This window comes from Buteo buteo, chromosome 13, assembly GCF_964188355.1.
Source record: "Buteo buteo chromosome 13, bButBut1.hap1.1, whole genome shotgun sequence".
NCBI lineage: Eukaryota > Metazoa > Chordata > Aves > Accipitriformes > Accipitridae > Buteo > Buteo buteo.
This window is the reverse complement of record NC_134183.1, coordinates 25,098,432-25,122,694: the sequence shown is the minus strand read 5'-3', so window position 1 is coordinate 25,122,694 and position 24,263 is coordinate 25,098,432. Positions and strand designations below refer to the sequence as shown.

The window sequence follows — 24,263 nt, the reverse complement described above, 5'->3', positions numbered from 1 at the left end:
AGAGTGAGCAATATGAAAGGTCTTGTTTGATCATCTGGAGCAAAAGACCCCTCCTAGGTTTATTAGCCTGACTTCCATTCCTGTATGCCCGTCTCCCTATTGCACAGTCATCAGGAAATTTTTAGGCGCAGTGTTCATGGGGTTTTTTGATTGTTTTTTTTTTTTTTCCCCAGAATGGGCTAGAAGTGTTTGGAATTGAATCTTTTCTATTAATTGTACATTTTTAAAGCTCAGTTAAATATAGGATAACCCCATTCATTTGTAAGCACTAAACAAGTTTCTTTTATGGCTTGATGATCCAACTGCCATTGGGGTTTGGTTTTGTATGAATAATAAGCATTTCTGATTGTGAAGCACTTAGCAAGTATGTATTACAACCGTTAGTATAATAAAGAATTGGATACAATAGAAAAACTAACCCATTTAAGTTTATCTAGATAAATTTTCAAAACAGTCATTAAAAAGAAAGCTTGAAGCCATCATGACCAGAGTTTTATTGCTGCAAGCAATAGAAGGCACACTGGAAGCTTGATTATATTTGTTCTCTTTGCTAGAATAAAGACAAGTAAGGGAAGAGTCAAACAGGAAAAAGGAAATAATTTATATATGCAAATCATATTTTATCAGGATACTAAGCTTGAACCAAAATAGAAGCACAAATGCAAAAGAGCTGTATGCAGTCCATTTGCTTCCAGAATTACTCAATATGTGTGAACAATATGTATTTCAGGAGATGCTGAAGCTTTCAATTATCGACATGATTTTCACAGTTGCAAGCATCCTGTTAATTGATTTTTTCCGTGGACTGTGTGTTCGATATTTAAGTGATTGCTGGTGCTGGGATCTAGAAAGCAAGTTTGTAAGTATCGTCTTTATTTTATCAAACTAAGATGCTGAAGATGGGTAGGCTCCTTCCCTTAGTACTGAATGTCCTTAAAGCCTTTCAACAGATAAATAATTTCTTGGTAGCACACATCTATAAAGGCACAGCTCAAACTGAGTTTAAATTGAAGGGCACACTGTAAATGCTGAGATTGGATGTTTTTCTCAAGCCTACTCCCATGGCCGTGGTGCAACAATCTTTGTCTTTCCCAAAATGAGATCATGGAGCAATCCCAGAGTCAAAGATGAGACAGAGGGCATGGAGTTTCTCCCCACATCCTCTTTTCTGTAGCTGTAACATCTATCCATAATGTAGACAGTGGTCCAAGAAACAATAATCAAAAGCATATAGCCCTTTAAGAAAATTACAGGGAGTAATATTCGGTTAGGAAGAAGCTGTTGGCATGAAAGGCTGAGGACTGTTCTTTGTCCTTAACTAAAGAAGTGAAGTGAACTAGAGAGGAATTAGTTTATTTAATCCCCTGCTGCAGAGTAGGTTTTACTGTGTTCCCACTGCCTGCCAAAAGCTGGTATTTGATCTGGATGTTTCAGGCTATGTGCTGTCTGCAAACTGATTCAGTCAAATGCTTCTAATAAATGATCTGAAAAAAAGATTAAGACAAAGTATTCATCCTACACTGTGTTTCTTGTAGCCAGAATATGGAGAATTCAAAATTGCAGAGAATGTATTGCATTTGGTCTACAACCAAGGAATGATCTGGTATGTAGTCCATAAGAGATTTTTCTTGTCCTTTGTTGGCTGATTACTAAGGCAATCTAATGATTTCCAATTAAACTTATTCAAGTAGGATACTGGTAATGCAGTCTTTTATACTTTATTATAATAAGAGATTGTCTGCTGATAGTGAGTTGGTTTTTACCTGTTTTTTTCTTCATATGTTCTTTTGCTTCTGGCAACACTGAGCACTGACATGATACTATTCTTCCAGGATGGGAGCTTTCTTTTCACCTTGCTTACCAGCATTCAATGTCCTCAAGTTGATTGGACTCATGTACCTGAGGAGCTGGGCTGTGCTAACGTGTAATGTACCACATCAGCAGGTTTTCAGAGCATCTCGGTTAGTCAAAATAAGAACAAAAGATAAAGAATAAATCAAATGCAGACAATGGAAATGTCTTCTGTGTATAGGAACAAAATGACAGGAGATATTAGCTCTGAAAGTTAACAATCAAATTTGACAGTAATACTGATAGCAAAGGTCTGTGAAAAAAACATAGTTACTGAGAAACTGGAGGGTTTGTAAAGATATGCAAGAACTGAAAAATATGTCAGGGAATATGTGGCCTAACATAAATGCTTTATTTCCCTACAAATCTGATTGAGCACAATAACCTACAGGTGTTAACTGTTCCAAGTTCTATTTCCTGATGTTTCTTTCTTTGAAAGCTATGAAGTACCTGCTTTTGTCTGTTGCGTTGCACAACAGATTTCCCCATTTTTCTTCTATCATGATGAATATCTCATTTACTCAAAATGGAAATAATTTAGGGCATCTTTAATTCTTAAGAGTCCGTTATTTCTAACATGTTTTGAAGATGAATCAGCTTCTGCCACTGTTCTTTTTCTCTGCCAGCACAACGGGGCAGTAAGGTCAGTTTTTACAGAAGGGTGCTATAAACAGTTCCCTGGCTGCAGCAGTGGTATCTGGAAAGCAGTGCAAATAAGATTTTGATAATTAAGTCTGTTTAAACTGGCTTTGTTCATACTTTCTAGTCACAGCAGAATGATTTTGATCTTTCAGAAATTTAGATCTTGAACTTGTTAGGTAGACAGAGACTTGCACCTTTTATGTTGACTCTGTTTTTCTCTCTGATTAGTATAATCTGAAACATGTTATGCCTTCTTGCAGATCCAATAATTTCTACTTGGCCATGTTGCTGTTCATGTTGTTCTTATGCATGTTACCAACAATTTTTGCTATTGCCCGATATAAGCCATCTTTAAGCTGTGGTCCCTTCAGGTAAGTTATAACGGACTAATGAAAATTGCAAAGATTTTGTTTCACCCGCTCATGATAAATTCATCAGGTTCAATAATACCCAAATTATCAATTAAAAAAAAAATTGATAGACAGGACAATGTTTTTCTGCTGCCAGTATTTTTCAGTTAAGATTTAATTAGGCAAATATGTCAACGTTCAGAGTGAGGCTTGACATTTTGCTTTATATACATGGCTCTGTTATTTTATGTTTGCATACTGCAATGTGCCACTGAGCAATCTGGCACACATCATCGTCTTGTGTCTCAACTCAAGCACCCTCCAAGACTGGCCAATGCTTTTGTGCTTTGGAAAAATTGTCAAAAAGCAAATAATGAATGAGTTGCTTTTATCTTTTTTTTTTTTTTTCCCTTTCACTATACTGTTCCAAAGCAGTTTTGGATGAAAGTCCTTGTTTATTCAGTGCAACACTGCTTAACAAATTGATGTACCTAGGATTTCTTATGACTTAATTTTACCTTTTTTTTTTCTTCTTGTAGTGGACAAGAAAAAATATATGATATTGTTTCTGAAACGATTCAAAATGATTTTCCCACATGGTTCAACACAGTGATTACTTACATCAGCAGTCCTGTGGTTGTCCTCCCTGCACTACTACTTTTATTGTAAGTACTTTGGTTTTCACAGGCAGGTTAAATTGATTGTATTAATACTGGCCTTATCTCCGGAGAGTCAAATGTTGATGCTGAGGAACAAACACTGCATTATTGTAATTTTATTAAGCATATCTGAAAAAAAACCCCACCTTATTGAATATACGGTATATGGATCAGACAGGAATGAGAGTATGTTAAACAGACTGTCATCACGTTTTCAAAAGGAATTTCTTGTTCTGGGATACTGTGTTAGAGCAAGTTCACTATATTGTGTCAAGGCTTGCAGCGCTGCTGATTCCAGGAAGTTTTAAGATCCTTCTTCCCTCTCAAGAGCTCCTCAGAAATTAATTTTCCATTTCCTCAGGGTCATTCATTCAGTTTATGATTGTGAACAGGGCTCAGTCTATCATTTAAAGAAGCTACTCAGTCATCCTGATTTCTGACAAGATAAATCAATTATGAAGGTCTGCTCTTAAGTGTTAATGTAATATAATTTGCTGCAGACTTTCCAGTGGAAGTCCTTTCTTACTCTAGTTTCTAAATAATTGTTCACAGCTGGGAATTAATATTTATTTTGAGCTGTTTGAAATTCACTTTACTTCTGTGGAGTATCATTTGTCTTGCATGTACCTTTGCACTGTTTTTTTTCCATGTAAACTACAGATGAATGCAGTTTGTCCCACCAGTGGGCTTTTCAGGCAAATCAAAAAGTCCAAAGCAATGCTTCCTATTTGTAACTTTTTCCTCAAAGGTCCCAGCCATGTAAATATGAACATATTTACAAATATAAGTAGATCTATTGACTGCTTCAAACTGATGGCTAAGCACATGTGCAGATGTTTGTGGTATGAAGCCTAGCTATAAGACTTTACTTCATCTGAAAGCCAGTGTAATCCATTATGTCAAGCCAGATCTGATCTCAGCTGTGCCAGTGTAAACAAGGTCTTATTCCAGTCAGTCAACAACATTACATTGGTATGAGTGTGCAAACTCAGCTGTAATTCTGGTGTCTCTCTTCCATAACCTTGGACTGAGGAAAAAAAGACAAGAAAATATTTATCAAAATTTTCGTTATAAGCGTGTCCGGAATGTAAACAAAAAAAACCTAGAAATGCACCCAGGGTTACCTGCACAATGAAAAGACCTGCAAAAAGCACAGGCACAATTAGAACTGCTGTTAACTCTGGTTTCAGTGTAATTTCTTTCTTTTATGTATGTTTGCTTGAAAGAAGGCTGTGATCCATTATCAGTTATAAAGGAAATGCTACAAAGCAGCAACTGAACCTGTACATCATTTTGATGACCTATAAAATCTCAAAGAAAAAACTGTCAAGGATGTTTGAAATGACTCGTAATCACCTGTTTCACTTCTAGCATGTTAATCTATTACCTACAAAGTATTGCAAGATCATTAAAATTCACCAACAATCAACTGAGAATGAAGATCCAAACAGTAAGTACAGCACAAAGCACTTTTACATGCAATTTGGTGGGTCTTCAGTAAAGTACTAGCCCAATTAAATCTCTGAAGTGACTTTCAGTGTTTCACAGTTTAAAACCAATCCTGTATTTTTCATCCTTACACAGCAGCGTATTTACTGTCTAATCCATAGTAATTTACTGCTTCTCATTCTTCTGAATGTATTTTAGGAAAGAACTGAAGATAAGAAAAAGGTAGTTCAGATGGCAGTAGGTAAGTTGGTGAGCTTTAGAAATGCCACTATTAGTAAAGCATTTGGATGCAAAGCCATTTTGATTTCTCATACACATAGGGAAGTTCAGCTACATTTAAAAAACCTGTATTTCCTGTGGAATCTTCCTTTTAGATGGTTTTTGAGCTCAGCTTGACTTAATCTTGGCAGCACTGAAAGACAAGGTGTATAGTTTATACCTAATTTCTGCTGGGATCTTTGGACTGGTTATGTTCCTGCTTTTACCACAAACAGGGCAGAACCTGGGAGGCATCTCTGATGATTCAAATCATGCCAGACCTTGCATAAAATTCAGAGGCTAGTAGGCAGAAAGGAGGAAGGGAATGGTCCCTATTCTTTGACCTGCAATGGTTGAATATTTAATCAGCAATGAAAAGATTTCAGACTTAATTGTCTACTGTGCCTGAGGGATTTTGAGCCTGCACCTTCCACTTCTCAGATTTTAGCAACGAGAAACCATAGAAAGGATGCCGTCCATCTAATACCTCCCAGTGAAAGGAACAAGTGAAAATTTGCCAAGCCAAAGGGAAGACAGGATTCAGTAGCCTTATGGCTAGATCTTAATGCTACCGTGACCCCCTTAGAGCTCTCCAGTGGACATGTAAATGGTGAAATACCTGATGTATAGCAATGTAGTGATCAGGATTGACTATTAAGGGTAATAAAGGTATGCGTCCTAGTTGGACCAGCACAGTCACTGGAGCCAGTTTGCTGAATGGGGCCACCTTCATATCGGAAGTGGTGTACATTGTGAACTGAAACAGGACTCTTGAAAAGAGGCATTGGCTTGTTGTTCATTTTGGAATCCTACATTGCAATGTCTAGTGTTTTTTGCTATGTTCCCCAACACCACATCCGCCATGTACCGTAGTATGCTGATCCACCCCTTTATCACCATGTCTCCCAGTGTGACACCCGTTTCTCTTTTCTGAACACAGTGGGGTTCTGTTGGCATTGGATGTCCTGACTGAAGGGTGAATTTGAGCCACTGCATTTACACAGCAGCTTCTAAATTTAGAAACCTGGACAGTTCCTGTAATAATTTCTGTTTTCTAGCCCGAATCCAAAATCTGGATGGGAATGACAAGAGACCAGAGCAAGAAAGTGATATTATCAGCCAGGAGTCTTCTGTTCGGTCCTCAACTCCCCGAAAGAATGGCAGTGTCTTGAACTTTGAATCTCCTGTGAGCAAAGGCACCAGAATACAAACCATCTCCCAGTCTGTGCCCCAAACTGTGCCCTCAACTGATGTTGCAAGACCTGTCAATGCAACTCCCACGACTTCAGCCTCTTTAACGCCAGCTCCCTCAGTATCAAGCGTACAGAAACCAAGAAATGATAATATCACAAACAGGCAAGACTGCTTTGGTTTTGAAATGGTATTTCTTCTAGCAGCTCCATGACATAGCTGTGTTTATTTACAAAATAGATGTGTATTCAGACTACCTGGAGCAGTAAAACATCTGAGGAATTTTTTAAAAGCAGATTCAGTTATGGGTACAATTCAGATTGCTGGTGACACCACCTCCTTAACTTTCCCTTAATTGAGATGGGTTTATAAAACTTTTGAAATCATGTAGCTGATGGAGTTTACACACACCTCAAGCAACGGTAAACACTAAGCTTTCCCTCAAGCATATAACTAAAATAGTTTATGCAGGATACTGTTTACATGAACAAGACAAACACAGTAAGAGTGAAGGAACTCTATGCAGAATGCCTTGTAGGACAACCAGTTTTAGACATCAGCAGACTGATGCTTTAAGCTACCTGTTGGTTTTTTTCCAAGTGATCAGATAAAGAGCATTTTTAAACAGTTCTCAGAATAATAAGAAAACAGAACGGGAATGTAACTTGAGAGGTCAATTGTCTGCTGCCTTTTGCCAGGGAAGAACAAATATATCTCCTAATTTCTAGGGTATGTTTCTCAAACTGGTCCTAAATATTTGGATCAATGGAGATTCTGTAATCTACACCCTTACAATCTAGTCTTTGACTTTCCAGAGCAATGAATCTTTTATATGTTTTAACTACATTAATAGATAACTGTGTATGTCAATATTTCCTTACTTTTTTTCCTTCCTAAAGGTACCCAAGTGTTGTGCATGGGAGTGCAAGTGAGCTCTGTAAAACAAAGCCCTACACGCCTGTGACTTTCAAAAAGCACACTGAAGATGTTCATTCTGAGCCTCTCTTCAGAAAAGGGATTCGGCAGGTAAATCCAGATGCCCTTGGAGCAGGGGCTCCTGTTTTTGTGGGACGTAGACCATATGCTACCAGGTATTTTCTTGTTAATGAAAATGAGTCCCGCAAAAAATCACTCCGTTCTACCTCCCGACTCCAAAGGCACTTCAGAAAGGGTGAATCGGGAGACATTATCGAGTTGTACCCACGCAATGTCAGAAGATACGTGGTTCGAACACCACACCAGATGTATTCCCCTCATCCCAGTGAAGATGAGGAGGATGACGAGGAACTTGGGAGAGAATTCATTACCAGATCCCATCGCCCTCGCTCACTGTCTGATCTTCGCCCAGCACCACGATTTTACATTGGGGAACGTGCTGATGGCCACATTCTTATGAGCAAGGATCTAGCCAGAGTGCATTACAAATCCTGGGACGATGGTTTTGAGCTAGACCTGGACAGGCCTCCATACGCTTACAAGAAAGTGCACCTGAACTATCCTGAGCCACATGTGAAATCAAAATCAAAGCAAAAGCTGGAGCAATCTCTAACAGAATCCGATTCTATTTCCGTTGAATCCAGCAGTGATCCACAGAACAGCAGCAATGACCAGTATATCCAGGTCATTCATAGCAAGGAAAAGTATCCAAAACCTGGGACAAAACTCACCAAAAAGAAATCAAAAAACAGTGTTGATCTAAATATGTCTGAGTCTAATGAACTGGTATGCTCAAATGTCTGAGAAAGCACCCCAACCTTTTTGTGTTTTCAACTGGTGTACGTGCATTTGTTGTACTTGCTGTTTGAGGTCTATCAGAATAACTACGACATAGTCTTTGCAACAAGAGTGTATGCAGCCACTCAAGGTGGGAAAAGCATAGTTAGCCTTGTGTCTTGCTGTTAACTGTACCTTGCTTTAATATCAAAACTGATACACTGCAAAATTTGGAAGAGAAAATTATTCTTGCTTATTACTTACTGTCAGGCTGTTAAAAACCAAAAACCCCACCTACTGGTAAATCAAAAGCAATGTACTTGGGGCACTTTAATTAAACCAGTACAAAAATATGTCAGATGAGACTCTCTTTGACACAGTCACAGCTAAAGATGCTTCCACTGAATAAATTCAGCAGGTAATCAGCTTTCCTCCAAATAGAGTTGCTATTTACAGTATAATTTACGACATCTTGATGTGCCTAGTTTGAATATCATGTAGCTCGAGCAAATCAGCAATAGGTTAATTACAGAGAATAGTGAGTTTCTTTAGAGTGCACTTGCATGGGCAACAGAGTTCCTTGATAATAGCAACGCATGCCAGCCTTCGAGATGAAACCACTAGAAACTTTCTGGCGAGACTCCTCGGCCCAGCCCGATAAGCTTCACTGTGGAAAACTTTCTATCCGTGGCCTTTAAAAAACTTGCTTCATTATTCCCAATTTAATTCTATCCTGTTTTTCGCACACCATTGCAGTTTTACACCTTCTTTATATGCCGAAGATTGCTTTTTTATTATTATTTTCATGTCATTTGGATTACAGTGGCATAAAGGACGTTGGCCTTTAGCCAGCACCGCGCCGTCCCCTTCCAGTCGGTTCCGCCAAGCCATGCTGTGCCGCCCAAGGCCGGATGGAGGACGGAGGGCCGCCTCCCTCCCGCCGGCCGCCCCGCAGCCCCAGGCCTTGCCTCTGACCGGCCGTCAGCCGGCATGGCTGCACCGCAGCCGGACTGCAAGCGGGCGAGCGCGGTGGCCCCATCTTTAGGTGAGAGAACAGCAAAGCCTCTGCCCTCGGCTCCCCGCCGAGGCGGTTCCTCACAGCTGCCTGGCGGCTCTCTTCCCCTCGGGCTGCTGCCCGGAGGCTGCCGGGGCGGGGAGGCCCGCGGCCCCGGGCCGGCCTCGGCGGCCGAGCCCAGCCCCGCCGCCCTCTCTCCCTCCCCGCTCACCGTGAGGAGAAGCGAGGCGAGCCGCCTCCTCCGCCGTGCCGTGGCGGCCGCCCTGCCCGGCGGGAGGCCGCGGCCCCTCAGGTGAGGGGGCGGCGCCGCCATCGGCCCATGGGGGCGGAGCGGCGCGGCGGCCGAGCGGCCGTTCTGCCCTGCCCGGTCCGGCCATGGACTACGCGGGGCTCGCCGAGGCGGCGGCCGAGAAGATGGGGCTCTACCGGCGGGACCCCGGCGGCTGGCGGGGCTGCCGGCGCACGGTGAGCGGGGGTTGGGGGGAGCGGGGGCGGTGCAGGGGCTGCGGCAGGAGCGGCTGAGGAGGGGCGGGCTGGCCCGGCGTGGCGGCTGAAAGCTTCCCCTCTCCGCAGAGCGAGGTTTCGGTTTCTTGGAGACCCTCCGCGGAGTTTGCTGGCAACGTGTGAGTACGCCCGGCGCCCCGCGTTCCTTTCCCGAGGTGGCGGGGTGAGGGATCGCCCCTCCCCGCCGCGCTGCCGCGGGGCGCTTGGGGCCGGGCAGGGTAGAGCAGCGGGGTTTGGTTTCGTTTCGTCCGGCCGCAGGTACAGGGGAGAGGGGATCCTGCCTGCCAGCCCCCGCGATGTCTGGGAGTGCATAAAGCCGGTGGCCGGCGGGCCCAGGACCAAGTGGGACCAAAACGTCAAGGACTTCGAGGTGGTCGAAGCCGTCAGCGATGTAAGTTCCTTAAAAGCCGTTCTGGTGTGATTAACGCCGCGTTGCGTTTAGAAGCTTTGGGCCCCGCGAAGTTGTAGTGCCTCGTGAGACGGGCTATGTTGCGGGCAGGGACAGCCGCTCTGCCTGGATCAGTCTGGCAACACTGGGATTAGGAATCTTTTTTTTTTTCTTTTCTTTTCCGTAAATTGCATATGTTCTCTTAACAATAGCTTATCTTTCTGAAAGGACCTACTAATACATTCTTGGCTAAATTCTGCATCCTTAAAACTTGTAAGTGTATAACGTTAAAGATTCCTGCACTATATTGTTGTTAATGCTGCGAATCAAGCTAAGCACAGTTATTTTTAACAAGCTATTTGTGAGGGAAGAGGAGGTTTAGAGAATACGTAGACTTAGCTAAGCAGTGAAGCTTTCCTATCATCAGCCGTTAATTCAGGCCCCATCTTTCACCGTGGCAGCTCAAGACACTCTGCACTGTGCGCGTCACACTCTGCCGTTAACTGGCTGACCGACCTTGGGACCCAGCGCTTTGCCCCCGGTGTCTCTGTCATTAAAATAGAGGTGCTGCAACTTGGAGCATTACAGATGAAAAGGGTTATGTGTGAGCAGTAGTTTCTGCTGCTGTGGTTATACAGTCCAATTTCCTTTTATTTTTAAGTGTGTCAGAACCTTAAAAAGGCATTGGTTTTAGATCCCCAAATCTGAAGTGGATGTAGGTGCTCAGAGACAGCCAGGGTGCATAACACAGCCAATCCCAGGAATGTTCGTGGAAGTCCTAGGAAGATTCTTTTTCTTGGGGGAACGTTACAGGTGTTTGGTATTAATTATAAACTTCAACTTTAGGAATGCTGCAACCTGCCACTTGAAATTCATAGACTTTATCAAACTTGCCAGCACTTACCAGTGTGGTAGAAAACTCTGTTTTGGGGACCGTGTCACCACAAGAGCCTCCACAGAGGGGATGGTAGTGTTAAGGTTTCTGCAGCGTAACAAATCTGGTTATCAAATTGTATCCTATGTGATACAATATAAAGAAGTTATCTTTATCTTTAGCTTCCTGGAAAGGAGAAGCATTTTAACTGTCCTATGAGCATAGATGTGCCAGATTTGCTTTTCAGCATCCCTTGTGGTATCTGTCCTTAAACAGCCTGGAAGCAATGCATTAGCACTCTGTTTTTCTCCATTAAATTGTCTTTCATCAACACACTATAGTGCCTTTTGACTGTGTTGATTTGCATTTAGTTCAACGAAGGGCGTAATAGAACTCCTTGGTATAGTTTAGAAAGTGTAACTGAAAGAGTATCAGAAAGTACAGGGATTTTTCTGCTATACTTTTGAAAGCATCAACTGACATAACTCTGTTTTGTGATTTCCAGACTGTCTCTATATGCAGAACCACAACTCCTTCAGCTTTCATGAGGATTATTTCACCAAGAGAATTTGTGGATGTGGTACTAATGAAGCAATTTGAAGACGGGACGATGCTGTCTGCTGGTAAGATGCTTGTATTCTCAATGTGTTCACATTATGTTAGGAGATAACCAGCAGCTACTGGAAATAAATATAAAATAAAAAATAAGTAACATGCTATTCAGTAGTTGTTGATCTGATCTTGATCAGAAGATAAACTATTAGTGGTCTCTCTACTTTGTTGTTCTCGGAGTATGTATGTCATCTTAACATTCAGGTAATGATGTTATTGTTGGCCTGTGGTTTCTTCCCTTGCTATGCTTTTGAGATCAAATAACTATTTAATTGACTATTAAGTTCTGGGGGTTTTGTTGTTGTTTTTTTTAAGAATTTACAGAACTTTCTAAAATGAGTCCTATTTAGGGTAAATCCTGTTTTAACGGTTTTTTGGACTGCCTCTAGATTTTGATGAAGCCACTGAATAAATGTACTACTCCTATATGTGGAAATAATTGTTCTTATGAAACCAAATAACGCTGATTTTTAAAGTGCTGCCACCACGTGGAAGGATGTTTCTTTGTTTTTTCACTCATCCTGTTGTTTACCTTTTACAAGTCAGTGCTTTTATTGCCCCACTGTTCAGCTGTCCCATTTTCCCATCCTGTTCAGGAGTGCCGTGCCAGGAAATTATATACTTGCTAGAGTGCAGCATCTCAGCAGTCAAGTGGCATGTACCTCTGGGGCATGGATTTGTTGGAAGTAAGGAAGTAACTTGAATGATCTCTCCAGAAGAGCAATGCCCTCACACAACTCCCTTGAAGTGTCTTGCTTGAAGTAACAATTGCTTCTAAATTCAATACTTCTTTGATTTCCCTATTCCGTGGCCAGAGTGTTTCCTTTTAATGGTCTTTTCTGACCACTTGTATGGCACAGCCCCACATTGAAAAAGTTATACTGCCATTCATCTTAAATATATTCTCATACCATGAGTTTGCTTCCCAGATGGTGCTTTGACTACCAAGGACTCTTTCCCATCTTCTGTGAAAATGACGCTCTTCTTGAATGCTTTTTCTTCTAGCCACCAATGTGGAACACCCGCTGTGTCCTCCTCAACCAAATTTTGTGAGAGGTTTTAATTACCCCTGTGGCTGTTTCTGTATACCTCTTCCAGGGTAAGAAGCAATCTGTTTGAATGTTATGTGTACTAAAGGCCTTCGCATCCACTGTGTGGGTGTTTATGTGTATATGACCACATGTGATCTGTAGCCTCTTGGCAATGGCATGTTTCCGTCTTCCTTTGACTGGTCATCATTATAACTGAGTGCCCCTTTTGTTCTCTTTTTTGAGCAACGAATTAGTCTCCCTTCATTTCCTTGAGGGAAGTCTTTAATGTTACAGGAACCATCATCATGGTAGGACTCTCGCTGACCTCTTAAGCAGAGATTTAGCAGAACATACAAGTATGGTCTTAGTTTTTGGTAAATGAGTATCCAGTTGTTTATTACATTGCCATAATTCATAAACAGAGTCGTGTACCTAATTAGGGCCTAGTTTAACTGTAATTTGACCTGTGGGGATAGCTACATTCATTGACATTTGGAATTAATGTCTGTTGTTTGTTTAAAGAAAAAAAAAAGTGCTTGGAAATATCTATCTTCGGACAATACATATAAGAGTCATTGTAAAGTTCTTAATGCTTTTAAACCACTGGCTATAAAATCACTTGCATTGTCTTTGCAGGGAGCCAGACAGGACTCAACTCCTCAGTTTCTTTCAGACTGATCTTGGTGGCTATCTTCCCCAGACGGTGGTGGATTCCTTCTTTCCAGCTAGTATAGCTGGATTTTACAGTAACTTGACCAAAGCTGTTAAGGCATTAAAAGCGTGACAAGACCAATTGCTGACATCACCAGCTGAGGGTAGGAAAAAACCTGGCAGCTTGAGGGTAGAAGTAGGAAGTTGGCCTACAGGACTTTTCTACCAGCAAAGATACTTAGGAAAGGTGAAAGGGGAACAATTAATTGAGTAAAGCAGATGTTTAAAACAGCACTTTCTACCTGTCTCTATGCAAAGCAATGTGTTCTTTTCTGATACGATATCCTACATTTTCATAATTAGAAAAATACCACACCAGAGGCTGGAAGAATCCTGGAGGCAGCACTGGTGGCTGTCTGTGGGGAGAAGGCGCACGTACTGGGTCTGTTCTCAGCCACACTGTGTCAGTGTCTGTGAGGAGGAGCATTGGTAAAATCCACTTAGCTCTACAGCATTAGCCAGGTGCAAACCAGCCCTGGTTTGTCTCTGAAGCTCCCTGTAGATGCCTGTGGAACAGGCGAAGAGGTAGCTGTTGTGCTGGCAGCACTTGTAGAGCTGCTGAGATGCTTCAGTGGGTCCAAACCAGCAAATTGTAAAAGCCAGAACAAATTGGGATGTGTGGAGGATCCCACTTGTTTGTTCCAGCAGACTTCAGTACTGGTGGTAAATATGCCTTACGTGCTTTTTTTCTAAATCAAGGTCTAGCAGTGCAAATCAATTCATAGGTCTGTGGGTCGGCAAACAGACACTCTTCCTTTCTCCCCTCTGTACCAAAACCAGTGATTTCCACAAGTTGTGAAAGATACTGCACTGATATAGTGGCAATAAATAAAGAGGATAAAGCACTTTACTTGCCATTTTTTAAACTGCACTTGAAATGACCATTTTTAACTGCACTTCAGTGTTTTTTGGTCTCTTGTGGTGAGAGGTTTTAACGGGTAAATAATCTTTTCTGTAGCTTAATCTTGACCTGACGGTCCATAAGGACATTGTTTTTTTCTCTAAGACTGGTTTGCCTCACAGCACTATCTTGGGAAACCAGCTTCTGATCTTGTGTGCAATGACGCGTACAGGTTTAGAAAATACTTAATGGTGCTGGTTACTGCAGGAATGTCAGACATTACTATGGATTACATGTAATTACAAAAGGAAAGCTAATCGCTGAATTAGGAATTTAAATGCAGGTTGTGATTTTAATGCTGTAACTCAATTATTTAACAAGGTTAATATGCTCTGCTTTCTGTTGCTGTATGTGTTTTATATTTAGTATAGGGCATGGACTTGCACACAAAGTTTCCCACTGTAAATCTTGCCCTATGGAATAGAATTTTCAAGGAATCAGTTTTTAATCTAGTCTCTTGTGTCTACAAAGATGTAAAAACTTGTATGATGTAATAAATGTATTTGTGCTACATCTTGCTGGTTTTCCTGGATCATCCTTTAAAATAGTTCCTCGTGCACCTGCTTTGCCAGCACAGAAATGTAAGAGCCACTTGGACCTCTAGCATCTCTCTGAATTCCAAGCAACAAGGCAGGGAAAAGCCTTCTCTCCCATTTACACTCCCCACTAACAGGATAAGTGTGTTTTGGTGAGAGCACTCACTCTCCCAACTTCTTTGCCCTTGGTTGGTCCTTGTTTCCAATTTAAGATTGCTGCTTTCTGTACATAAGAAGAGTAACAAATTCACTGAGGAGAGATTTGGGCCCTGATAGTTACAGAGGCTCATACATAACTTATCTAAATGTACTAAAGTTGTTAGGCATGAAGTTAAGTATCTTGGCAAGACTTTGCAGGATTATGATTAATTTAATTAGCAGAAAGGTCAAGGAGCAGAGCTCAAGTTACCACTCATTATTCCTGCAAGTAAAACTTTTGCAGACAATGGGGCTTTTTATTAGCTATTTATTATATATTTAATTTTTTTTTAATTGCTCTGGGCAAGAAATGTCTTCCTTGAAATAATTTAAGGATCCTTTTTCTGAGTGCTCAACACATTCTATGCAGCAGGAATTAAAAGCCCTTAACATTCAGCTTTCTGTGCTGCCAAACTGGAGATGGAAATGTCTTGGCAAAGATCATCATGTAAGGTCTTGGAGGACTCCCCAGTGAGATGTGCTGCCTGTCACACAGCATGTTTTGACTACTTTTGATATTGGCAAATGCCAGGAAATGCAGAGGCATGCAAAAACTGAGAAGCTTTGGAGTTGAAGTGAGAAGAGCACCTCTGGAAAAGAACAAGATCAAACCTGTCTTGGTGGTTCTATATCAGTTCTTAAATTGATGAAATTAAATAGCTGTTTCAAGTGAGGACACCTTCAGCAGATGGCATTGAAGTAATTGAGGCATTCTGTGCCATGGCCCTAGCTCGTCCAGTCTCTGTTGTTACAAAGTTACGCAGCTGACCAAAAAGTGTGATCTGTCTTTTGCAGGAAATCGTTTTAACAGTACTAGAGAGTTCAGGCCTGCTTTTCTGTACAGAAATCATTAATATTTTTCCTATATTGGTGGTATGGGCAAGTGGTTGAAAAATCTTAGAATCTTTTATATGCACCAGTCCTTTACTGAGATTTGTTAAACCTAAGCCAATAATGCAGATTAAGTTAAATACAGGAAATTCTACAAAAAAAACCTGAAATATTCAGAGTGTTTCATGTAGGTACCAGTTAAAAAAATGTACAAAAAGATTCCCTCTCACATTTTTCTCCTATTTTGGTTGCTACCCGATTCGTAGAAACTTTGTTTTGAGGATTGTTTGGTTTGTTTTTGGAAAAGACAACTCAATTGGGAAGGGGTTTGGAAGCATGGGGGCAGATGGCTTGTCAAGAACGTTCTTTCAAGGATTAACATAGAGTTGACTTTTGAGGAAAGGCTAAAGCAAGTTATGTGCCTGTATGCAACTAATACCTTATGCTGTCTGTCCTATTTCCCTTTCTCTCAATTGCTATTTCTGTGACAATGCGTTAAGTGCATGGAAAATAACTTCTGAACTCCTGCAGTTTATGGTTTGGTGACATTAAGTGACCAAAGAAGGGTGCAGCAAAGTCCCGACTGTGGGAAGGTGAGCAGCTAAGGACAGTAATCAGTGCAGCCATCTGGCTTTCAACTGGTGAGTCGCTACTTCCATCCTGATGTTGCTTCTCTCCCTTTAGTGAAGTAGGTCAGAGAAGACCAAATGGGTGCACAAAACCATCTTACCATAGATACACGTGGTGCTGCTGGTAGAATTCCATACAATGCTTAGAGAGCACTGCCAGAATGCTGATAGCATTTCAAGCGTAGGTTTGTCTCCAAGTTATTTAGTGTTTCCAGAATAAACGTTTGGATTCAGAGCTTCTCATTCCCAAATACTCTCACTGGTACTTTCCCTTAACAAAATTAACACAACAACATTTCAAAAAATACGTGTGGTGACCTGGTTCTGAATGGCCTTGTTACTCTCCTGCTGTAGTCCTCTTGAGACCTCTGGCCAGAGGAAGGTTAGTGAAACCTCTGCTGTATTACCCTCAGCTTCCTGCCTCACCCTTGCAATACCATGAGACGCTCCTTTCTGCCGCACCCTGTGTTTGCCTGCTGGCGTTCAGATGGCTCTGTCAACTGCTAGTAGTTACCTTGAAAGGTTTGGGCTGTCCTGGATATTGTGTGGTTTGAACAGAAAAGCTGGAGTTTTCCAGGGCATGTTGTTGTTTTGACACACAAAGTTGTATTCCCCTTTCTCTGCTCCTTACATATTCTCTAAGGCTTTACGCATTCTTTAAGGCAGTGTTTAGTTGTAGGCTAGTAGACACATTTCTTCCTGGGAAGGTAAGGTAGGGAGCAAGACTTGAAGACTAGGACTGAAAACTTAACACAGAATATGCTTCTGCTACTTGTTACGTTAATGGCTTAAAATAGGAGAGTACTATAGCTGTGACGTATTTTATTACAACCAGTATATTATTAATAAAGTCATTTTATAATTCTACACTTTGTAACATCTGTTTCTGAATGTTGAAATAAGTCATGCACATTTTATGCACATCTTATTTTATCATAGATAGCTTGCTCTGTAAGTGGCAGTAAGATCATGTGTATGTACTTTTCATATGCGCTTTCTGAGTATCTTGCTGTGCTAGCCAAATGGCTGCAAGTAGTAAAATCCTTTTTTGTTTGTAATATTGACAGTAGTCTATTTCCTCCTCTTACAAAGTTTCAGATGACTTGATGGTAACAGAGCTCGGATTCTTTCTCTTGATGATAGCTGTGATGGGCCCCTCAGGTAATGCCTTGATTATATTCCATGCTTCAAAACGAGTCAGTCCTTGCATGGCAGTTGTGTGCACTTGTAATAGCTCATCACCAGGCTGAACAGGGCTGCTTTGTTCTAATGCAGTCCCTGGAGAAAGAAAGAAAATTAATTTCCTTTAATTCTTTGTGTGGAGGAGACTTTAACATATCTTTCACTTATTGAGGATCACTAGCATGTTTGGTATAAACCACCTGGTCTCAGCAAACAACAAATTACTGGCACTGCAAAGGAGAATGCTGCATTTACAAAAAATACCATTTTCATGGGTATAAATCAGCAGCCAATTATGAACTGCACAAGTTTGCATCAGCTAAGGACCTGCTGTGTATGCATTTAAGTGTGTTTACCTTTAAATATCCTGTTGATGATGATGGGTTTATCTCCGTGAATAGAGCCCTTCCCTCCTTCCAAACTGAATCCTAAACCGGCAGGTGTTTTTTCTAGAGTTACAGTGCAGATTGTATCTTCAGTTGCTGGAAACAAACAGAAAGTTAGCAGATGGGCACCACATAGTCTGAAAAGCTAAAACATCTGTTACAAAAAATGAACTTCTGTTTTGTTTGCAAAGGCACCATAAACTGCCAAATGAAAGAGAAAACTAAGACTTCTAATTCCTCTTTTTGTCATTGTAAGGCCCTCTGGGAAGCAGGGGAGAGGAAGTTGTGTTTGAGTTCATGGCAGAATGGAAATATAAGGATGAAAGCTGGTGACATTTACTAGAATTAGAAAAATCTGTTCAATGAACAAAATTTAAGGTAAACACATTTGACTTTATGTTAGTTATGAAATTATCATCTACAAAGCTGCTAATGTTTATTTGCAGTATATAAATAAAGCTACATATCTCCAGATCATGCTTTAGGAAAAAAACCATGAAAATATGTTAGGGTTCTGCAAAAATCTGACATTGCTATGTTTCAGATGTAGCCACCTGCTCTATCAAACAATAGCAAATTGTTTGTTCAAACTGAAATTCTCTTTCACAGAGGGAAAGTCTTGTAAACTAGAATCTAATAATATTAGAATAAAGAATCACTGTTCACTGAGTTGTCATTATTTATACCTTCAATTAGATGTGTTACTACAATAAGAATCTTTGTATGTCCACAGAAATTTATACAGATGATCACATTCGTTTTTTTCAGAGGGTTCCTTTATTTTAGAAATCCATTAATTCTTTCTCTTTTCAACAAAGTTATTCCAAATGTATGTTTCAGGAATATCTTATTAACCATGCTCTTTTTAATCATGGTTCTCAGATTTACACAGCCAATGCTGAGCTGCTTTATGAACACATGGATTTCAGGTGATGAGTAAAGACTTAGCAGGTGGGGGCTGCAAGGTAATGTCACTGAACTTACTCACCAGACTCTTGTGAGACATCACTTGCTACTGAAGATGTACTAGAGCCAGTTGAAACATTGAGGTTTTTTTCTGCATCTTTAGCTTTTCTAGTGACAACGACAGCTTGTCTGGGTTGTCGAGCCTGTCTCATGATTGCTGAGGCATCGTTGTGAGTTGCACCTTTAAGAGACTTTCCATTAATGGATAGTACTTCATCTCCTTTCTGAATAGTTCCTTCCTGAGATGCTAGTCCATTGGGAAACACTTTGTGAACCTATTGAAGAGCCCGGTCACCACACACACAAGGAAAGAGGAAAAAAATGACAAATCACTATATTACTCAGTTAATACTTTTCACCATGTGCGTTTTCCATACTTTGCCAGGAACAAGTTGCTTCTAGCATGTTTCAGGACTGAGGGCTGAATAAATTTGTACAGAGAAGTTCTTCTGTGCACAGCCCTCCTCAAGCAGCTAGGCAATCTGTTCAGCCCCAGTATCAGATGGCCAAAGCCTTGCTACCCATGGTACACACCTTGCCTGTGCTACTTCCTGACCCTCTCACTGGTCTGCTAGTGGGAGGAAGAAGGCATGAGGCCAGTCTCTAGCTTCCAGACCCCTTATGTGTCTACGTGCTCACCTCATTCCTCCTGACCACCCTGTATGGTCTTCTCTAAGCACGTGAATAAGTATTGGTTACTTCCTGCTGAGGGCTGTGTGTTGTTCTGCCTTGGCTTTCAGAGCTGTTGGGGAGTATGGTGCCCAAGGAAAGAGGACTGCCCACCACCTGGAGAGGGCATCTCTATGCAGAAGGATCCTGTTTTCACCCATTAAGACCATGATTCTTCTGACTCTATCAGTACAGCTGCCTACTTTGAATATGCCAAAAGCCAACCTCTGTAGTAGAAAACCAGTAAGTTATATATTTTTAGAAAGAGTAGTTGTTTTTCAGTAGTTTTTAAGAAAGATGCTACTTACTGTTATCACTTTGTTTTCTAGATCAATGCCCCCTGCCAGGCTGAATCCAAGCCCAGTATCTTCTTCTTTATGCAAAATTGTAACATGAATATCATCAAATTCCTAGGCAGAGAAAGAAATGAAGTCAAGAACTTCCCAATAGATATGTCAAGATGATGGGAAAATCAGCATGTTTTCTTTTTGTCCATTGTGCATTTTATAATGAGACTTAGTGGCATAAGCATAATACAGAGATGTGTTTAGTATTTGGTTTTAATCAAATTTACCTATCAATTACCTATTTCATAAAATGCTATTCTGTGTCTAAAGTTGTTCTGTTTTGGTAAACAGGTTATCAGTTGGATCTGGACCATAAATTGAATTATATTAAAGAGTATAGATAACATGTACTGTAGAAAAAGAAAACATTGCTGAATCGTGTTAGAGGACCTTTTCATTGAAAAAGTGGAAAAATAATTTGGCATGCAACTTGCATGGATACAAGTGTCACAGCTTAAAAATTGCTTCTTATTTTTATTTTTTAACAACATTCTACTAACAGGTAGAGTAAGCTGTCTCTGACTGTGTTATCCCAAAGATGAGTTTGTATAGGGCAACAACTGTTTAACTTAGTTTCCTAGGAAATACAGCTTTCTTGACCACAATTTCACAATTACGTTCAGTATGTGAGCAATTGTAGTTGCATCTTTTGATACTATGTCTTGTTTCCTTCCACAATTGAATCCACCAGCCAGCTGCAACCAGGCAGAGGGTATGTGCTCCTCAGAGGTTGTCCTGAAAATTCCATGAAAATAGACAACTTGATGTGAGAGGCTAATGTCCCATTGAGGGCAACGATGCAACATAGCTTTTACCGCTAATCAGACCAAAAATATCGACGTGGGATGTTGATGAGAAACACAAATTTATACAAAATTTGGCTTTCATAAATTCTGCCTGTCAAACTGCTTTTTGTTTGCAACATATTAGCAAAGTTTGATGTAGTCAGTAAGAATTTGTCTCTGACATGAGGATATATCTACCTAGTATTCTGATAGGCAGACATGAATTGACTACCTGTGCTCCATGCAGTACAGACACAAACCAGGACTAACCTGGGAGACATGCTACTGCAGTTAGCTAAGAGGCAAAAACTGTATTAGCTTGGCCTCACTGATGTGTTAATGCAGTTATGCTGCTTTTAAACAGCTTGGAGTGTCTTTAACACAGCAAGCACGTAGCTGCCAGCAGAAGCTGAACTATTTTCAATGCAGAGCTCTGGATGTTATCTGCTTTTTCTGAGTGTGAGCAGTCTTCAAAAGTCTTTATAGTTCTGAATTGCACATGTTTAACCTTGATTTTGACTTATTCTGAGCTTTATTGCAATTCTAGATTAATCCAGCAAGACTAAAGGTTGCTCAATATCCCAAAAATGAGGCATTGGTTGTCTCAGACTGGCAACCCAGATAAAAAGAAAGGCCTCCAAAATTTCAGTGCATACTTCTAAATACACTGACCTTACCTGCTGAATAACTGTTATCTCATTAGCTAAATGGGTATTACTCTTGCTTAGTTATCTTTGAAGACTTCTTCAAGATTTTTGATCAAAAAGAGCTAAACATTGCTACTGCTAAATATCAAGATGACTGTTTTATGTGTTATAATATCAGGTTGAAAGGATTTAACCAGGTGCATTCACCCCACAGCTTTCTGAAAATCATGCACAAAAAGAAAAAGCCAATTTACCTTTAAGGTTGCTTCGTCTAGCGATTTGACTTCCTCTATAAGCTTTGCTAACTCTTCAGGGGAAAGCAGAGAGATTACAGACTGCCCTGACACACCAGGTACTTGAGGTGAGCCGTGTTCCTGTTTCTCTTCCTCTTTCTCATTGTCTGCTAGGCCCACAGTATATTCTCTCAACTCTGAGAGGCTGTCCCATTGTGACAAGAATAAAAAAGAAACATTGAGTTATGAAAGAACATACCCACAAAAGCATAGCACAGACAATTTTTGAGCAGTCATCTTCTGATCTTATTAGCATTTAATTGGGGTGGTACCTCCTATAATAATAAGTATTATAAATACATACAAATGTAAATTAATCATGTTAGCCTAACAGAAGTAGGAGCCATCACATAAAAGAGTAGGAATAATCTCTTGGCCCCAGGCAAAAACAGATTTAAATCTCCTTTGTCATGGAGGTGCGAGAAATATTCCTCCTTAAGCAAGAAGGAGTTTGAAATGTACATAAGCTTATATAGTACAAATTAAAAACAAGTGTAACAGTCATGTGAGTCATTTGACCTTTGCTCTAAAAAGTTCTTAACTTGGTGTGTACTTTACTATTGTGTGCTACTACCTTAGAATGCTAATCTGTCAGTGGATCAGCACAGATGCTCACCAATGCTGATCTGTAAATCTAATTTTTAAATATGGTATCTTACTTTAGTGAAAACCCAGTGTCCAGATGATGATTCTCACTTGCGGGTGAAAGAGAAGTCCCATCCTCCTCCACAGAGGACTGAGACAATGTGTCTAGATTTTCCCATGCACTGTTTCCAGAAGAGGCTGGAGACTGAGGAAGGCAAAGCAAAGATTTCATTAAAGCAGATGACACCTGGCTACTGATGGAATAGATTTTGCTACACTTTTCATCATATGGTTTCATCATCTCACAAGACTGGGTGGCAGTAAGTGGGAAGCTTCGTGATCTTAGGCTGTGTGCTTTTGCTACCGATACAAGATGGGAAGTTGCAATGGCTTCTGTAGTTAAGAGACCCGAGGAATTTTCAGTGTTGGTGGTGGTGCTTTTCTCTGAGCTAGCCACAAGGACCTCCCTGGGAGAGGAAGATCTATCCAGGCTTTTTGTACCCATGACCACAGGTGACTGTTGTTGGCTAGTTTCACAGAGTTGGAGAAAGGCTTGGTTTAAATGGGCTGGAGCCGCTTCTGACCCTGTTGCAGTGGCAGAGTGTTCTTTCTGGACTGATGGTTTCAGGCTAAATCTTTGGCGTATTTTTTCAGGTGACTGCGGAGCACTGAAGGATTCAAATGAGCTTATTCTTTGTTTTATTGATGATCCCCTAGGAGAGACACGGGATAAGCTGGATTGCAATTCTTTCCTGGAAACACTCTCAAGGTCAGGAGGGCTTCGATCTGCCTGCGTTTTTAGATCTGAATTTGCTTTCCTCAATCCTTTCAGACTTTGGCGAAACCAGGCTGGCTTAGGTGCAACGGGAGGACCCTTTTTCACACTGTCATTTCCATCTGATTTTAGCACTTTTGAACCACCTATTTCCGATTCTGATTTCTTCAGAACTGTCTCTGAGCTGCTTTGATTTTGATTCTCTTTGTTTGTACTGATGTCAGGTTGCAAATCTAAGTGGACGCTGTCTTCTGTCATGGTAGGATTAAATAAGCTTTTTATGCAGTCGGAAATTTTAACCCAAGGGTCTTCTGTTGTTGTATCAAGACTATAATCTACCCGTGCTTGTCTTTTAAGTATAGGTCTTTGTATTGATGAAAGTGGATTCCCTGTATTAGAGAAACATTGATTATACACAAGCCTCCTTCTACTTCTCCATCCCTTATCTAAGTATTGTTCTTAATTAATTAAATTTGAATTTCATTCAAGCCTCCAATAGGTATTTTTTTAAGTTTCTATAAAGTTTCAACTTTTTTAAAATGCACAACTCTTGATCTACAAGTTCCAATTCCTGACACTGAAATTAACTGAAAAACAAGGCTCTTCCATGCTTATGTACAATATCCCTTGTCTAAAGGGCATGCAACTTCTAAAGGTAACCTGAAATTCTGGGGTGCTGAAGTAATAATATAGGCTATAGCAGCTAAAATAGAAGGCTAAAATTGCAATGTTGTTTGCAGACTTGTGAAAAAGCTGATGTTACAGTAAATTCTTTAAAAAAAATAATTTTTCTTTCCTACATTTAAAAGTATATCCCACTGTAAAAAGACTCTCCAATGAAGTTCTTTGATTAATATTTACGCTTCCTTAAATTTGTGTAGGCATTTCCAGTTGTATTTTTCTAGTAAATAAAACTTAATTCTAATATAGGAATATTTTTTACATCACAGACTGATAAAGCATTTCAATGTTAGACATAGAGCTGAACGGCAGCAAACTTTTGTTTGTGCAGTTGCACAGTTACTGTTATCAGCTTCAGTGTAACTAATTTTTTTTATTATTTTAGGCATCATTATTTTTTTAATAATCTGAGCCAGAAGTTACAGAATTATGTAACTGTTCAGGCTGTAAGAGACCTCTTGAGATTGTCTACTTCCCTTAACACTAAGTTTCCTTAATTCTAACTAGCATAACAAAATACTAACTTACTATCAGTAGTTTGTACCATTGCAACACTTGAGCCTTGAAACCATGCATAAAAATGTCCTTTAGAAATGCTAAAACT

At 40.5% G+C, this 24,263-nt stretch overlaps 3 protein-coding genes across 9 annotated transcripts in view; 2 read left to right on the top strand and 1 right to left on the bottom strand.

Annotated features, from left to right (window-relative positions):
- TMC3 (transmembrane channel like 3) overlaps window positions 1-8,748 on the top strand; it is a 44,926-nt gene extending 36,178 nt beyond the window's left edge. For all 5 annotated transcript variants that reach the window (XM_075045128.1, XM_075045125.1, XM_075045126.1 and 2 more), the window contains 9 exons: window positions 731-859; window positions 1,536-1,603; window positions 1,833-1,961; window positions 2,754-2,864; window positions 3,383-3,508; window positions 4,874-4,952; window positions 5,150-5,192; window positions 6,268-6,565; window positions 7,300-8,748. In XM_075045128.1, the coding sequence (XP_074901229.1) occupies window positions 731-859; window positions 1,536-1,603; window positions 1,833-1,961; window positions 2,754-2,864; window positions 3,383-3,508; window positions 4,874-4,952; window positions 5,150-5,192; window positions 6,268-6,565; window positions 7,300-8,140 (1,824 nt within the window). In that variant the 3' untranslated portion in view covers window positions 8,141-8,748. The remainder of the gene's footprint in view (window positions 1-730; window positions 860-1,535; window positions 1,604-1,832; window positions 1,962-2,753; window positions 2,865-3,382; window positions 3,509-4,873; window positions 4,953-5,149; window positions 5,193-6,267; window positions 6,566-7,299) is intronic.
- Window positions 8,749-8,894: 146 nt separating this feature from the next.
- Window positions 8,895-14,656, top strand: STARD5 (StAR related lipid transfer domain containing 5). The gene is made up of 6 exons (XM_075045132.1): window positions 8,895-9,593; window positions 9,702-9,751; window positions 9,891-10,023; window positions 11,400-11,517; window positions 12,512-12,605; window positions 13,174-14,656. Exons 1-6 carry the CDS (start codon window positions 9,504-9,506, stop codon window positions 13,319-13,321), a joined length of 633 nt encoding a protein of 210 aa, XP_074901233.1. The 5' UTR covers window positions 8,895-9,503; the 3' UTR covers window positions 13,322-14,656.
- Window positions 14,657-16,627: 1,971 nt separating this feature from the next.
- Window positions 16,628-24,263, bottom strand: part of IL16 (interleukin 16) — a 37,852-nt gene continuing 30,216 nt past the window's right edge. For 2 of the 3 annotated variants that reach the window (XM_075045121.1, XM_075045122.1), the window contains exons 16-21: window positions 22,278-23,367; window positions 21,580-21,763; window positions 19,855-19,956; window positions 18,900-19,152; window positions 17,882-18,007; window positions 16,628-17,621 (exon numbers count right to left, since the gene is read on the bottom strand). In XM_075045121.1, the coding sequence (XP_074901222.1) occupies window positions 17,428-17,621; window positions 17,882-18,007; window positions 18,900-19,152; window positions 19,855-19,956; window positions 21,580-21,763; window positions 22,278-23,367 (1,949 nt within the window). In that variant the 3' untranslated portion in view covers window positions 16,628-17,427. The remainder of the gene's footprint in view (window positions 17,622-17,881; window positions 18,008-18,899; window positions 19,153-19,854; window positions 19,957-21,579; window positions 21,764-22,277; window positions 23,368-24,263) is intronic. The other variant, XM_075045123.1, reaches the window with a different exon arrangement.

Excerpts from the sequence above, each read along its gene's own strand:
- STARD5 (XM_075045132.1), top strand. The coding sequence starts at position 9,504 with ATGGACTACGCGGGGCTCGCCGAGGCGGCGGCCGAGAAGATGGGGCTC. Across the intron at positions 9,752-9,890 it reads GCGGAGTTTGCTGGCAACGT|GTACAGGGGAGAGGGGATCC; the intron begins GTGAGTACGCCC and ends GTCCGGCCGCAG. Across the intron at positions 10,024-11,399 it reads TGGTCGAAGCCGTCAGCGAT|ACTGTCTCTATATGCAGAAC; the intron begins GTAAGTTCCTTA and ends TGTGATTTCCAG.